We start from the raw sequence: 16517 nt of genomic DNA, 5'->3' as shown, positions 1-16517 counted from the left end.
CCTCGCAGGATGCCGGACTAACCTGACGCCCTTCCCCCCGCCGGCGGCGGCAGCACGCTCCGAGGCCTGGGTGGCTGCGAGGAAGGGATGGTAGTTGTAGCGTTGCCACAGGTGGGTGGTCTGGGCGTACGCGATTTGCGTAACGGAAGACCCGGCCAGGCAGAGACTTTGCGGAGAAAAGTGTGTAAGCGGGGCGCCGATCCACGCAGTTGGAGTACGGAAGGAGCCAGCGGCGGAGAGACGGTACGTAAAATACGCATGTAGCGCAAACACCGCCCTCGGGGCGGGCGGGTTGGACCTACTCGGGATACGCAGCAGGCTGCCGTTGCGCATGCGCCCCAGAGGCTCGCGGCGACGAGACTCAGCCTCGCAACGAGCGGAGCGTGCGGAGAGCCAATCGGCGGGCGGGCCGGTTGAAAAGGAGCCAATCAGCGGGCGCGAGCGGCGGGAGAGGGGCCAATGGCGAGGGGCGGTAGTTTAAAGGGTATTTAAGGGAGGGCGGTTTGAATTCAAACAGCCGCAGCGGCCGGAGGGAGCGGAGGCCGGGGGTGAGCGAGCGGCCGGGCCCGGCGGTGGGGGTGCGGCCCGCGAGCAGGGCCGTGGCGCGGGCAGCCTCTGCCCGCCAGTGGGGCCGGGCCGGGGGGCGGGTGGGCGGCTGCGGGGCCGGGCCGGGCCGCGAGGCGGTGTGTTGCGGCGGGGCGGCAGGCCAGGCGCTCCGGGCTCTGCCTCGGGGCCTCCTGGCGTTCGGATTGGGGGGGGGGGTGGGGTGGGGTGGGGGTGTGTGTGTGTGGCATTTTGGAAGAGAGGTCCAAGGCGCGGTGTTTTCTGTGGCTCTGATGCCTACTCGCTGCGTTTCCCCCGCAGGCTGAGCTGTGTGTAGTTCTCCTTCTCGGGCACTATGGACAAGAACGCGAAGGAGAACCCCTCTGGACACCCCAGTCGTGTTACGAAGGTAAGTGACTTACTAGGTTAGTGGGCGCGGTTCTCCTGATAGCACAAGAGCTACAGGTTTCAAACTGTCTGTGGTAATTATTAATTGTATTAAATAGCAAAAAGGAAAAAAAAAACTGCTTTGAAACAATGTTTTCTGGGTGCAGGGAACAACGGCCAACTCTGTCTTTCAGTAGCTTTCTTTGGGAGAGAACAGTGCCCAGGGCGTACGCTTTAAAATTGTTAATATTGGTATGTCATACTTGAACTGGGAAACTCTCCTTGTATTTTAAGTCTAGTGTAAGATCCTTTAGAGATAGAGCAAATGTGTGTAGCCAGCTTGTTCCAGATATGGCTTCCAGAAGGAAGCACTGTGTTAACGTCACTACTGACATGCCTGTGCAGCAGTACTCGAGACCACCCTGATTATTGTTTTTTTTCCATATAGAAACACAGGCACTTTCTCACTATTTTAACTTAAAACTAAATAGGTTCTGATAAGACTTCAGAATAGCACAAGCAAAGCTTCTTTTTAATCAAGCTGTCAATTATTTTTAGTGAACCGAACCAGAAGAATAAATAATATCTAGGGGAAGAAAAAAGTACAAATTGTTGCATAGGTGTCACCAGAGGGTCAGGAATGTGAGAAGCCAGTCATTAGCATTTGGCCTTAACTGTAGGCAAAGTGTCCTAGAACAGCTAAGAACTTCTTAAATGTAAGTCCAAACTACCTTCCTTTACTGGAAGCAAAAAATTAAAAGCAGATAGCTGAACCTTACTAAATAAACCTGCTTTGTCCTGTTGAGCTCCCACTGTAGTACAAGGTATATTAAGGTGCATTAAAGGCAGCAATGATTCAAAGCAGTGCATGCTCTTATAGTAAGGATCTGCTGTGTTAATACCTTTGGCTGATGTTCTTCAGATGTGTGTGGAAAAGTTCTGCTAGCTATAAATAAGTATGCTGTTGGAGAAAACTGCTAACTTTCTTGTCAATGTAGAAATTGAAGAATGTCTTCAATCATAAAGCATAAGATCAGACGACCCTAACATCCCCTGTTAAATGTGCTTTGTGGGTTTTTCCCTGCTCTACTGAATGGGGCTGTAAAGGTTACAGTATGCTATTCTGCAATTAATATGTAATCTCTTCTTTTGAAGGTTGCTAATCCCATTGGGGATGGCCCGAAACGTGTCCCTGTGTCTCAGCATTCTGCCCAGAGCCGGTTACTGAACAGTGGAGTTCAAGCACAACGTGTTCTGTGTCCTTCAAACTTTGCCCAGCGAGTTCCTGTGCAATCACAGAAATCTGTACTGTCAAACCAAAAACTGTCTAATAACCAAACAACACAGCAGCCCCGACCAAAACTTCTGGTCCAAGCAGCTGCTAGGCCTCAAGTTCCAAGCAAGAACAATGAAAAACCTCAACAGGCTCCAGCACCTGGTAATTCTGAAGATGATGTACATGTATTTATAGAATTGTGGCACTCAGGATACTTCTGTGGAGCGCAGTGCAGGGCAGAAAACCTAAAGCTGCTGCTGCTGATGGTGTGGGACAGTCCTGTAGAGAAGTACTTGGTTGTGCCCTGAAACAGAACAGCAGCACGTGCTTCAGCTTAGCTGTTCCTGCACTACCCTGGTTGCCATGTTGCCCATTTAGAGGCAATATGGGTGCTTAAAAACTTCCAGATGCTCACTAGTCAGTTGTGAGTTAATGTAATTGGCACTCACATCACAGGTTTTCCAGTATCCATGTTACTCTTGTGCACAAGAATGCTGGGGTTTTTTTTGGGGGGGGGAGGAACTTGATGTTGTTTTTATTTTAAGAATGGCTTTAAAATTACATTTTGATAGCACTGAGAACTGCTCTGCCAATAGTAAGTTACGCTAGGTTGTTTGGAGTGTCACCAAATGTGTTCCAAGACCTGTTTCAGATCATGGGCAGAGGTTAGATTTGCTCCCATGTGAATTTTTGTTTCATGGATCTGGTTCATAAAGTTGATCTACTTCTCTATACATAGCAAAGAACTCTGAAGCAGAAAGCACCTCTAAACAGAAACATGAGGAGACTGCTAAAAAGAAAAATGAAGAGACTAAGAAGTAAGTTTTATGTCTAAATTGTTCTAGCTGAGTCCTGTTGGATTAGGCTTGCCTTTAACTTGTAGGCCTTCATGCTGCAACCAAGTTGCAACTCAGCCGAAGGCTACTTAAGCCCCTGGGTTGTGGAGACCAGTGGCCCTACACTTCAGAGACAACATAAGAAACTAGGAAAGCTTACTGTGTCCTGATAATTCTCAGGAACAAGGAGTTCCTGTAACCTAAAGCAAACTCTTGGCTGAGTTGTAGCTCTTGTTGTGAGAGCACAGATAGCCGCTGCTCCAGTCACGAGATGTACGCTTGAACACAAAGCGTCCTTCATACGTGCAGGAGACTGGAGTCTAAGGATGGAGTTAGGTTTGTCGTGTGGCTGCTGTGAGCAGTTCTGACCTGCACCAGTAACACGTCTGTATTGGGTGTGTTGGAGGGAGCCTGGCTTGGTATGCAGTCTTGATTTTTGTAGTGGTGGGGTTGATAGTCCCTATCTCTGTGCTGAAACTTGAGGAAGGAAGAGACTACCTTTCAGAACTTCCTTTTGAACAGTCTCCATGCATATTTTACAAGTATCTAGCTCTTGTAACTTTCTCTTTCCTCTTGTAGAAGGCAATGGTCTCTTGATGATTTTGAAATTGGTCGTCCTCTGGGGAAAGGAAAATTTGGAAATGTGTACCTGGCACGTGAAAAGCAGAGTAAATTTATTCTTGCACTGAAAGTGCTCTTTAAAACACAACTGGAGGAAGCCGGTGTAGAACATCAACTACGAAGAGAAGTTGAAATACAGTCTCATCTTAGGTAAAGTTTAGACATCAATTACAGTCCTTGTTTTGTTTGTGTTCATAAACAAGGTCACTTTGTCTATTTGATAACATACCCTCTTGAAGAAAAGAGAAGTTTTTTTAAAACACATGACATCTTGAAATTGCCAGTTAGGATTCTTGCCTTTCTGTATCAAGAGTTACCTTTGAGATTTACCTTTGTCTAACTTGCAACAAAGCAACCTCTGATAATGGATCTTCCTATTGCAAAGAAACCCCTGACTGCTGCTTGGATTTCTGTGGGTAACTGCCATTTCTTAAGTCTGAGCTTGTTTCTGGTATTCTGCTTCCTGGAAAATAAGGTGTTTAAGCTTAAATTCCAAACCCCATAGGAGTTGATAATAATTCAATGGTAATCTGCTCTTCCAGCTGCTGTAGGAAGGTATGTTCAAGAAGATAAGAATTAGCCAAACTGTTGGCTAGCTGCTTGCTAGTAGGGAGTCTAAGCTGCTGCTTTGATAAACACTGAAAAAAGCATCTGCTGTGAAGCTCTCAATGGAGATGTTGTGAGCTGCAGGAACACTTCCAGGATTTCAGAATTGCAGAATGTCATGAGTTGGAAGGGACATCTGGAGATCACCTAGCCTCCCCCCCCCCGATAAAGCAGGCCCACCTAGAGCAGGTCACACAGCATTGTGTCCAGGTGGGTTTTGATATCTCCAGAGGAGACTCCACAGCCTCCCTGGGCAGCCTGTTCCTCAGAGTAAAGAAGTTTTTAAAGTACCTGTGCTTGCCTTGAAAGGGGGGATGCAGGAAAGGGAAATTTAAGTTATATGGACAAATACCTTGTTCAGAAGAAAATTTGTATCTTTTTGCAGGCACCCCAACATTCTCAGATTATATGGCTACTTCCATGATGTTACGAGAGTCTACCTTATTCTAGAGTATGCACCTCGTGGAGAAGTCTACAAAGAACTTCAGAAGCTTACCAAGTTTGATGAGCAAAGAACTGCTACTGTAGGTTGTTGTAGCTTCTTAAACATTACTTGCTCTTCATATCTGGAATATCTGCAGCATAAAGCTAGCTCTTCAGATAAAGTTCTGTATTCTGTTGGGTGAAAGAGATTCCTTAATGGTAATTTGCTTGTGCACTTGTTACACGGGATAAGTTGGGAAGACAAATGGCTGCATGGCACTAATGTAACTTCAGCATTGCTTAATACTGCAAGTGCTTGGTCACTTCAGGCAGAGCCTGTATTACCAGACTTCAAGGGAGTAATTACTCTAACTTAAACTACTTCTGATGTCTAGAAAAGGCAATATTGTAGCCAGATAAGCTAGAGTGGCAATGTCTTCAAAGATTTGTTCTCTTTCTAAACACAGTACATCACAGAACTAGCAGATGCCCTATCATACTGCCATTCAAAGAGTGTGATTCACAGAGACATCAAGCCAGAAAACTTGCTACTTGGCTCAAATGGAGAATTAAAAATTGCTGACTTTGGATGGTCTGTGCATGCTCCATCTTCTAGGTGAGAATGCAATATACATCTCATGCAGTGAAACACTTCTGTAGTGGAAAATGTTAGCTTTCTTGTCACATTTACAGTTGGTTAAATGTGAACTTCCTACAATACTGGGGGAAAAAAAAAGTCCTTTAAGAACTGGGCCACTGCAGCAAAGGTTGTAATAGTCAATTGGTGCAGCAGGGAGGGAGTGGAGTTATCCTGTGGTTTTTTTTTTAATTTGTATAGTTCAAAACTTGCTAACCTGAAACAATGGAAGGTTGGTGTACTGTTGTAGGTTATGGTGGTCCCTGAGATGACAGACCAGCACTTGTGTTCAAACATCACACTAGCAACATACTGAAGACGTTTCTTCAATTAGTCTGAATCCACGTGACAAAGGAAGACTGTATTTGATCTAGCAATGCAGTAACTGAGGTGCTTTAAAGCAAAAGTAGAAAACTTACTGCTGGAACTTCTTTACCGGGTGTTCTGGTGGTGCTGAGTCTGTCCAGGGTAGACTGAGGTCAGCTGATTGTCAGCATTAGCTTCTATCTGCCTCTTGAAATGGATCTTATAATAGCCATAATTGGCGAATGATTAACTTAGACTTTCCTTCAGGAGAACAACTCTCTGTGGGACGCTTGACTACCTGCCTCCTGAAATGATTGAGGGAAGAACGCATGATGAAAAGGTGGATATTTGGAGCCTGGGAGTTCTGTGCTATGAATTCCTTGTAGGGAAACCACCTTTTGAAGCAGAAACATACCAGGAAACCTACAGAGCTATTTCCAGGGTATGTGCCAACACTTATGTGGACTAGCTGAATTGTACTGCCTTTCAGTTCTATTGTCCTAAGTTTAACAAGTGGTTGTTTTGAAGAAGGACATGCATTAACTAGAACTGTAGCAAGACATAATGATATGCATAAAACTAGATCCCTACAACTGTCTTCAGTCATTCTGTAGAATGACTGTAAGAGACCTTCTGATACCTTGCCTTACTTCCTTGGTTCTACCCTGTTTCTGCCTGCATCTGAACTCCTACCTCTTTCACAAAGCAACAAATCTTCTCTACATCTTTCCTTTTCTAATTTAGAAAATAAATATTTAATACTCAAGGTGTTACTAAGAACATATAAGCTTAACTTCCTGTTGCATGCCCTAGAAAGGTTCCAGCAAACTAATCTTGTCTGAAGTACATTAAAGAATACACTAGTTGAACTTCTACAAGCAGCAAGAACCTTGTTTTCTTCAGGATTACAGTGAAATTACTTGATCTCACTTCAGTACGCACAATGTGCATAGCTCACCAGCCTGACACAGCTTTCCTTTCCAGATCTACCTGAGAGGGTAGAGCCCTTTCTCTCCAGTTTGGTTATTGCCAAAGAACTTTTGTGTCATCTTTACTGTCCTTCCTTTTCCTTAGGTGGAATTCAAGTTTCCTCCATCTGTAACAGAAGGTGCAAGGGATTTAATTTTAAAGCTTCTGAAGCATAACCCATTCCAGCGCCTGCCCCTGAAGGATGTACTTCTTCATCCCTGGATTACAGCGAACTCTACAAAGATACCCAACAGCAGAAAGAGCGATGTTGCTGCCTCATCCAGAACATAGCTGTAGCAGGGGTAACCTCATAGGATCAACAATAGGAGTCTTGTACTGTGACTACTGTAACGCTTACCATACGAAAAGCAGGTCTTGGAATCTAATGGCAATTGGAATGCAAATCTTTGGGTTGGCTGTTGTCTTAAACTCTAATTGAAATGTAAAAATATTTGACTTTTAGCTGGAGGTTGTGGAATACTTAACATACTTGAAATCCAGTTATGAGTGGGCCAGGTTTGTTGATGTAAGTATTAGCTGTTCAAGGCTCTTATGTGGTCTGTCCTGGTAATGGTTCATTGTTCCAACAACACGAGGAAGCTGTTGTTCTAGCGTATTGAACAGTGCAATATCCCAGAGATACCTGCCTCCTAACTTATTGGGCTGCTAAGGGTATCCTAACTGTGGTGTAATTGGGAACTGAGTGAGGTGAATGCATTTCTCAATGTCCTAAAAATGTGTGCGTTATTTTTGTCTCTATTTTGTCTTAAATGTGAGCACTCAACTTTTTAAATAAAGACTTGTTCTGTACCGTTACCAGCATGGTAAGGTTCCTTATGGCATTATTGCTTCCACGGGCTATATCTAACCACTTGTCTTTATCATCAGTACAGCTTGACTCCTCATCTATGATCACAAATAAGTCTGCTTCCCACCTCTGTCAAAAAGGAAACTGGTATAAAGATCTTGCTCAAAGTGCTGGTACCCTAAAGTAGGTGTGGCCACTTAACTAGTCTATCACAACACAGGATTACAAGGTAAGTACCAAACGTGTTGCTACTTACCTTGGTTTTCTACAACCATTGAAACCCAGGTCTGCTGCTTCCTTTCTTTTTTTAATGCAGTTATTCAAAGACAACATGGTCTTGAAAGCACTTTTAAGAGAAGGGTCTGGAAAGTATTGTTATCAAATGGAATATGAACAGGAACTAATGTCAACATCTGGTGTTGTAACATGCTATTCCGTAAAATGTAGCAAGGGTCAGGCCACATAAAACCCAATTATTTTCCAGTAAAACACTTCAAGCAAACTAAGAGAAAGCAATTTATTGTATTTTCATTATATAAGACTGTAAGGTCATCTTCACTATTTTACAAACCATTTTTAAAAAATGATCCTTTTACAAGCAAGGATTCTAGAATTCAAAATATATTCTCAAATTAATTTAAAATATACTTTGCAAAAAAACCTTCATTTAAACAAATTGCCAGTAGTTTATACAACCATATTTATCTTAATGGGGAATCTGAATTCTGGTTATAACTTAAATGAAGTTCTGTTTCTTTACTGCAAGAAAATACCAAGTTAGTGCTGGTGCTTTTTAGTAACTTTTAGGTACATTTGCTTTAAATGGTTCCTGCTTTATATTATTCCTTTTGAAAAGGAAAAAGCTTGAGTGTTTCTTTTCTATCATCAACTTTAAGACAAAACATACTTATCAGAAATGACATTAAATGAAGAAAACACAGATGCCTTGTGACTAGTCTGAAATTAGTTATTACAGAACAGTACTGGAAAGAGAAGGCATGGAGGAAAACACACAAAGCTTTCTCTGAACAGGAAGAAAGAATGAGCCCAAAGAAAAAATTTCTCTTAAATATTGCCCATGTGAAATTTAAAAGCCTCTAGCTGTTCTAGAACATAGTAGGTCATAGAAAGCTACAGTAGGGTTGGTTGCATATCATCATACCATGGTAACCCTTCAACTGCTGGGTACATTGGTAAAAACTGCCCTATCAAACACTTAGCAATAAGCTTCCATCCATGCAACAGGTACAGTAATCACACATTAGTCAAAGGTAAAGGCAGAGCTTCCTTGAGGGACAAGCTGATTTGAAATTTAAGCTCTAATGAGAGCTGGCTCAGATAGCAGCAAGCTGAAGCTTCAACAGCCCTACTGCAAAGCAGGCATGGAGCAGGAGAAATCCCATGCGTGTTACTGTTTTGAATAAGCAGCTAGTCAAAGTGAGCTTGACAGCCCTTCCTGCACACAGGGGTACGGGCAGCAGCAGGGTACTGGCTCCACATTCAAAGCAGCAAGCCAGGCAGCTGTGCGTGACCTCAGTTCTGCCAGTGCCACAGCTTACAGCTCCTGGGGAAGGAGGCCAGGTTGATTCTCCTGCTCCTAAGGTTGGTATTTGGAGCGGTGTGTAACTATGTATGCTACGTATGTACATCCATCAAGCCTTTAGCACATGTACCTGCTCGCTCCTGCAACTGTTTCCATCCTGACACTAACCCTTCATCTGGGCTAACAGCCCACTGAGCTGAGACCAAGTCCTTGTCAAGGGCGGCTTTGTTTTCAGGTGGCAGTATCAGCTTGCTGCCACAGGGCAGGAGAAGTAAATGACTACTCTTCCAGCTTTCCCTGTCTAGAGAAAAACTAATTAACCAAGGGGCAGCAGTAATACAGAGGTACAAGGATCTGTGTGGCTGTGCCTCATCTTTCTAGATCACAAACTCTGCTTGCTTGCTCGTTACTCTGAGAATCATCAGTGCTTCCAAGCAGCCTGTGGGTTGGACATGCTGAACGGGAAAGGAGGTAGGGTGCAATTTAATGCTATGGCTGAGGGGAGTTAATAGGTTGCTCATAACAAAGAAATTACTTGTTCCTCCTTCAGTCAACTCTCATCCTAACCACATGATTCTTCCCTCAATTCACTAAACTTCAGCCAAAAAAAAAATTACTTTTCACCAGGGTAATTTCCTGCCATTTTACTTTAATCAGATTCCTGTATGAACAGATCTGTCAGCACCACCCTGGGGTAAGTGTTAAGCACAAAGACAATGTAAAAAGCAGACCTGGAAGGAGGAACAGGTCAAAAAGACTGATAGGTCTGGCTCAAGCTATCTCCCAGAAGCACAGTTTTAAGTCTGAAACCCAGGTTTACCACAGAATGTTACATTGACTATATCTAGTTTTGGGATCCAGCCTTTAGATTAACTGAAAGGTGGTATGTGAATATACACATGTGTAACTACATTCTGATAGGAATAGTGTCTAAATGAGGAAATGAAAAGCACCTCTAAGTGGTACATTCAGCAGTCTGTCAGACAACAGCACAGGAATTGCTCTTGAGAAGCTGTGAATTGTAATGTCTGGACTTCAGGTGGAGATTTGGATTTCATCCACAGGAGCAGAAAGCTGCTAGGGTTAGTTTTCAGGTAAAAATGTGTGTCTCCAGTACAAAGCACGATCTCAATACATTAAAAACCCACGGATACCTTGCCTCCGAATTGATGATCTTTGGAATGTATTGACATAGGAGGTAATTCCGGTGACACTGATTTCATAGACTCAGGATTCCTTTTGAGTCTATAGGCATTAAAAAAAGATATTAAAAAAATGACTTTAGTAAGGCCAGTTCTTAGCCTATAAATAAAGCACATTTTCAAACAAAATCCTGAAACATGGAAGCACCACAAAGGTTCTGTAGTTTCAGAACAGTGCATCGCCTACTCTGGCTAAAACAATTATCACTGTGCAATAATTAAGCACACAGGTACTCCCTCTTAAGTTAGTTCAGCAGGTGTGTTGTACTGGAAGACTGGGGTCAGAATGTATGCCTTTAGTAAGAAAAGGAAACACCTACCTACCACCTTGGATTCCAATATACACACTTACCAAAAGAACTATTCATATAGTAGGGTATTGTTTATTCCACAGACTATTAGGAAGAGAATCTTACTGTCCCAGCTTCACAGTAATAAACTAATGCTGCCACTCTATTTTGACAAGAAAAAAAAATAAGGCCCAAAAAGCTAGATTATAAAGACCCAAAACTGTGTGTTGTAAAGAGACTGCTCATTGTCAAGCATTTATATTACCACTTGCAGTGGAAGCCAGATACCATTTTAACAGGTTCTTCTAAAGAAGAGGTGGCAAAAGGGAAAGAAGGACAGCACTTTTCACAGTGTGACATTTACCTGAAAGAACAAGGAAGAAAGGCAAGAGGAGGCCAGGATTACCATGACTCCAAATAAGTCTTTTAAAGACATTTAGCAATCTGAAAAGCCATATAGCTATAGAACATTTAAAAAATAGTAAAAAATCATCATGGATTTGGGGCAGGAGGTTTGAAGAAACCAATCTTCCGGAAGTATCGGACAATAAATGGCACAGAAACGATAGTAATGCTGATTCGTACTGGAGCAAACAATTTGTGAATAGCATAGGCCAGCACAAATGTGCTTGTACCAGCAGCCATTTTAGATTGCAATGACGATTCACTGAAACCAAGTTTGAAGAGAACTGCAGTCATATCCACACCACTGGGGAAAAAGAAAACAAGATTTCCTTAGTTTATTTTAAGATTGCATATACATAAAGTGCTATTTTTTTTCAGGGATTTTAACACAGCACACTTCCAACTCTGAAATTTATGTTTAAGTTAGATAAAAACAATGAATTATTTCAGCTGTAACAGCTTAAGTTACTTCTGTAGCAACAACACATGCAATAATTTCAGATGCACATTTTTTTTCCTTAAATTGATAAGTTCCCTGTGAAGTCAAGTATGTTCTTAGTTTTACAACTGTAAAGCTGCAGCATGTGCACAGAGAATACTCAGCCCCATACTCAACCTTTAGAGATAAAATAATCTATTTCTCTATTTTTGCATTTTAAAAAAAGTTCAAAATTTGCGAATTTGCCTTGGAAATTCATCTTCCCCAAATTCACAATAAAGCCTATTCTGTGTCTTGATGAAATTTATCACATAAATATACATCAACCCAAACAAAGTAAGGTACCTGCTGTTAGGCTTACAGTGTTCCAACAGAGGAGTTCCCAGCTGTTAAAATGACAAGTATCTCACCTAAAATCTAGCAAGTGAAGGAAGTATTATGGATCTCAAATAAGCACTATTCACCAAATCTATTAGTATTTTAATTCTCTACAGACATAGCAGCCTTCATCAAGGTTCCTATGTTTGGAGTGATTTTCTAGAAGTTGTTACTGTAAATTTTCCCCCTTCACTTGCCAGTATAGTGTTTTGTAACTGGGAGTTAACTCATATACCTGAAGGAAAAAGTCTTTATTGTTGCCTTGTGCCATGATGTAGCACACAAGAGAAATCAGGCATTCACGTATTCCCTCTGAAGGCAAGAGTAAGTGGCAGGGAATGTTTTGAGAAACCATGTGTTTCCCTATCTCATCAGTTGAAATACCTCCTGCTCAACAGACATTATTTGTAACTGATGCATTCCCACCAGAAGGCACATATGCAGTTTCCCACCTGACTCCTATACAGTTATCTGGTATTTTCTTTTTTAATCTAACCCTGTTTTAGTCATTGCCTTCTGCAGTTCAACTGCAGAAACAGTTCAACACCCAGAAAAATAAATTTATCTCTAAGCTCCAGCACTTTTGTCTGGCTCTATCTCTACAGACCATAGTGCTCTTTCAGAACAAAAGATATCTCTGCAGAACAAAAATAAATTCTCTCATCTGGTTAGTTACTCTGGTGCAGTCTCTACCCTGCTGTTTTCACCACAGACCGTGAACCTATGCAAAAAGACCATGTACATCTATCTTCTCTCATGCCTGGTGGGAGATCAGATCCATTTACGGATCCATCTACACTCAAAATTCAGAAGATTGTTGTATATAGATCAAGCAGGCATCAAGTACATGTCTCCTTCCAGAAGTAAGCGCAATGATGAGATATTTTTCTTGGCTAAACCGTTACCTAGAGACTACAGCCAACTGTACAAACCTCACCTTGACACCGCCAGGTAGAAGATTCCTAGAGATACTAATGAAATCCCAACGTGGAATGAAACCCCTACAGCACCATATTCTTTGAAAACTTGTTTCAGCTGCTGGGATTTGTTGAGTTTCTTGTTTTCACCACTGGGATCCGTGGCTGTCTTTTCAGAGGATCTAACTGCATCCTAAAAAGAAAACAATTAAAAGCATTTATTAGCATTGAGTACAATGTCATATTCCAGTCAGTTGAACCAATCTGAAATAATCAAAGAAGTGGCTTGCATTCGGTGCCGCTCAGAACGCTTTGGGAAGACAGTAACACATCTTTGCCCTTTCACATCAGGATAGCAGATGCCTGTGGCAGAGCCCATGCAAGCTCCCTCTTCCCAACCATTCCTATCAAAGGGATGCACTGAGCTTGGTGCAAGTTCTTACACAACGCAAGTTTCATAATTAAAAGGAGCCATCACAGTCCCAGACTCCCATTGGATCCAAATGTGTGCCAAGGCACACCCACTCAGTTGCTTGAGGGATGAGACTGAGACGCCAGAGATCTTTGCGTACACCCACTGCTGAGCTTTATACAGTGAATTCTTGTAACACCGCTTTTTGTTCCAGGCTGAGCAGCTGATGGCACCGGGAGCCTACACGATACCACACTGACACTGGCTTACTAACAACTTACTGATAGAAGAGGTCCAACATTTAAGTTCCTATAAATTATCCTCTGTAGATCAGCTGTAAAAAAGGAGGAACTGGGGAACTGCTACTGTTGACAGCAACAAGCAGTACTGTTGCCACACTGTAGACAACAGCTACACAGACACGCCAGCGCTGCTGCAAATAGCCCAACTTCACTGAAAATGTTTGTCATAGTAAAATTTATGGACAGCTTTTCATCTGGGTAAATTTAAAGTGCAGAACTTCATAATAAAATATACCCTAAAGCAATCTGATAGCCTGCAATGCAGGCACAGAAGGCCACATATGCTGGTAGTAATAAGACAGCCCTTGGGTACCTCCTCATACTTGCCACAGAAGTACTAACTGGAGAAAGAAAATGTTTCCACAAAGACCTCAGGATTTTTCTCTAATTAGTAAGCAGTTGTCAGGAAAGATTAAAGAGTCCTTTCTTTTCAGCTGAATTCAGTAGCAGTTGTGACAACATGACAGCCAGACTAAAGGCCACTGCTGCTCACCAGACAGGTACAGCTGCTGAGTGCCTGGCACCACTTTGTCCTGCTGTAGATCAGCTTCAAGGCACACAAATTAGAAGAAAAATATTCTTGAGTAATCCTTGGACTTGGCAAGACCGTAAAAAGGATATAAGACAGGCTCTTCTTACAACGCTCAGGGTAGGATGAACTCGCTTTAATCAGTGATTTTAACCATACCAACCACACCACCCACCTCGAACACCCCCCAAAAAACCTACATTTGCTGCTGTTTTTCTCTTTTAAATTGTAATTTGTGTTATTTTGCATTTCATTTTGACAGGAAATCACACTGACCCATCAATATGTATTTAGGGAATTGTGTTGCTCAACTTATTCTGATTCTTGTATTTTTAAAATTTTCAAACATAATGGATAATGTTAGAGTATTTGGGTTTTTGGCTCATGAGCCAAAGCAATATTTGAATAGAAACCGAAACTTGACTAAGGAAGAAAAATGTGCAGTAGAAAAAGAAATCCTTTATTGCTTAAACCAAGCAGTTTTAATATTAGAAGGTAAATAAGGAAAAAGTGTTCAAATATATATATATTTTAAAGCAAGCTCATTAAGCAAAAGAATGGATTCATAGTTAGATAAGCTAATTTTCAGCCACTTGAGGTAATTAGGTTCCATACATGCTACTTCACCGTGTTTCAGAACTCATTCTCTCACTCTCCAGTTTTATTACAGGAAAGGGGGGGTGAGGGGAAGGAGGGAGGAATGCTCTTTTAACTCCCAGTCTGTAAAATTTAAATACTGAGTTACTGAATGGGACTAGTTGAATAAACTGAACAAAATAGTCTCATACTTCTGCCAAAAGCTGCCATAACAATTCAATCGACTTCACATGCTTAGTCAAGAATACTCATTTATTCAACAGGGTGATGTTCTTAAAAGCCAAGCATGGTCTGAATGGTAATTTAAGATTTAACAGCTTATAGTGAATTTTTCATCCCAACAAAGATGATCATTATCTATCTAAGAAGCCAAATGTGAAGATTTTCATCAGATAGCTGCCATGAAAACAGGAGCTGACAACCTACAGAGATACATAAGCCTCAGAGGAACTCTGGGTCTTACAGCCACGCTTGCAAGATGGATCATAAGGACTGAAAAATAGCTTGTTCTGATCATCCAAGTATTTCAATTCACTCATGCTCTCAGGCTCACATGGCAGGCAATTTCTGAATTGTATTAAAGCAAGATGTTAAAGAAGTACCACTTCAACAGATACTATATGGACTACCCAGTACGGTCATGTCCTGAATAACATACAACTTGGCAAAGCAAGCTACCTATTTTCCACGTAATTCTGCTACAATATTTCTCCTAGAAAGCCAATTTTATTCACGCCATTCAAGCAAAGGTTCAGCTAGGCAAAGATTCAGCTTCTGGACAAACAAAGGCATGAAAACAAATCTGAAATATCATGTTATATTTTGCAACAAGGCTACAGAAATTAACCTGAGAATTAAGCTGTAGAAATTAAACTGTAAATGAGGCTATCTATGGAAAGCTCACATTCACAACCTTCACCCAGGCAGGCGTAAAACAGGTCCCCGTCTCCTACAGAAGCCCAGCATAAACGTGATTTAATAATCTACCGCAGTGCAAAGAAACAATTAATGTAAGGCCTTCCTTCGCTTTTCTCCCCCAGACAGTTCAAATTTGAACACAAAACAATGACTGGTACAAATTCATAAATTTTTTTCCTTCCCATCTCCAAAAAATCAACTGAACGGTGAAAGCACACTGAAACACATAGTTAACCGGGTGCACGTTCATATTTTACCTCTCAGCTAACGAAAAGGCTCCGAGTCAAGCACGGCACCTCTCCGCAGGCCGCCCCCAGCCTGCCACCCGCTGCCATTTCCAGGGGCTGAAGCCCACGGCATTTTTAGAAAATCCTTTCAGCCACCGCCACCAGGAACACCCGGGCTTCTCTGCGTCTGCCTGAATGACTGAAACCCCCTTGTTTTCCAGTCTTCATGACTCACCTGAAGTGCCCAAACTCTGCAGCCCCAAGAGAAAACACACACCACCACCACCCCCACCCCCCCCCAGGCGCAGCAGGCCAGCTGAACCCCTAATCTTGAAGACGCTCCCAAATGCTGAGGAAAAAACCCCAACACTTCCATGGCAGGACGACCTGTGCTTTAATCAAAGCTACGATCCGCTCCCCACCAAGCCATCCCCCTCCAGAGGCGGGCCCTGCGGCCGCGCTGCCCCCCTCACACACCGCAGTCCTTCACGGGGAGGCCGCCCCCCCTCCCACCCACCCACCTTAACGGAGCTGCTGCCGGCAGCGGATCGCAGCGTTACCAGGGGCAGCGGCGGGCTGAGGCCGGCCCAAGCGAGGCGAGGGCCGCAGCCCAAGGGGCGGGGGACAGCGGTGAACGGAACCGCCAGCGGCCGGAGCGGGCCCAGGCGCAGCAGGCGGGACATAGCAACGGCGCGACCCCGGCTCTGCGCGCCGAGCGGGGGCGGGCGGCCAGACCTGACAAGCCGAACACCCGCCCCCCACCCGGCGGCGGGAACCCTCCTCCTTAAAGGCGCAGCGCCCTGTGGGCGCTGCGCCTTTAAGGAGGAGGGTTCCCGCCAGCGAGGGGTTGTTTGCGGGAGGGCGGTGGGAGATGTCGCCGCCCGTTGAAGGGGAGCGAACGCTCCCGCGCTTTTAGTCTGAGGGAAAAAAAGTCTCTTAAGGGCGA

General features: G+C 43.2%; 2 protein-coding genes across 4 annotated transcripts; one reads left to right on the top strand and one right to left on the bottom strand.

Moving 5' to 3' along the window:
- Positions 1–463: 463 nt before the first annotated feature.
- Positions 464–7420, top strand: AURKA (aurora kinase A). 3 transcript variants are annotated; one of them, XM_086474692.1, is made up of 9 exons: positions 464–484; positions 865–952; positions 2086–2368; positions 2946–3024; positions 3622–3813; positions 4655–4793; positions 5160–5308; positions 5903–6077; positions 6710–7420. In XM_086474692.1, exons 2-9 carry the CDS (start codon positions 899–901, stop codon positions 6893–6895), a joined length of 1257 nt encoding a protein of 418 aa, XP_086330818.1. In that variant the 5' UTR covers positions 464–484; positions 865–898; the 3' UTR covers positions 6896–7420. The 3 variants fall into 3 exon arrangements, with proteins under 3 accessions (XP_086330818.1, XP_009958007.2, XP_086330819.1); XM_009959705.2 differs by lacking the exon at positions 464–484 and having other exon boundaries at positions 799–952; XM_086474693.1 differs by lacking the exon at positions 464–484 and having other exon boundaries at positions 799–953; positions 2081–2368.
- A 495-nt stretch (positions 7421–7915) lies between these two features.
- On the bottom strand, positions 7916–16254 carry MIMS2 (mitochondrial inner membrane scaffold 2). Its single transcript, XM_086474640.1, has 3 exons — positions 16085–16254; positions 12607–12768; positions 7916–11156 (listed from the first exon to the last, which is right to left on the bottom strand). Exons 1-3 carry the CDS (start codon positions 16252–16254, stop codon positions 10940–10942), a joined length of 549 nt encoding a protein of 182 aa, XP_086330766.1. The 3' UTR covers positions 7916–10939.
- Positions 16255–16517: the final 263 nt, after the last annotated feature.

The sequence above is a fragment of the Leptosomus discolor genome, chromosome 17, assembly GCF_034619465.1.
Source record: "Leptosomus discolor isolate bLepDis1 chromosome 17, bLepDis1.hap2, whole genome shotgun sequence".
In the NCBI taxonomy this organism is placed as follows: domain Eukaryota; kingdom Metazoa; phylum Chordata; class Aves; order Leptosomiformes; family Leptosomidae; genus Leptosomus; species Leptosomus discolor.
This window is presented reverse-complemented; position numbering and strand designations above follow the sequence as displayed.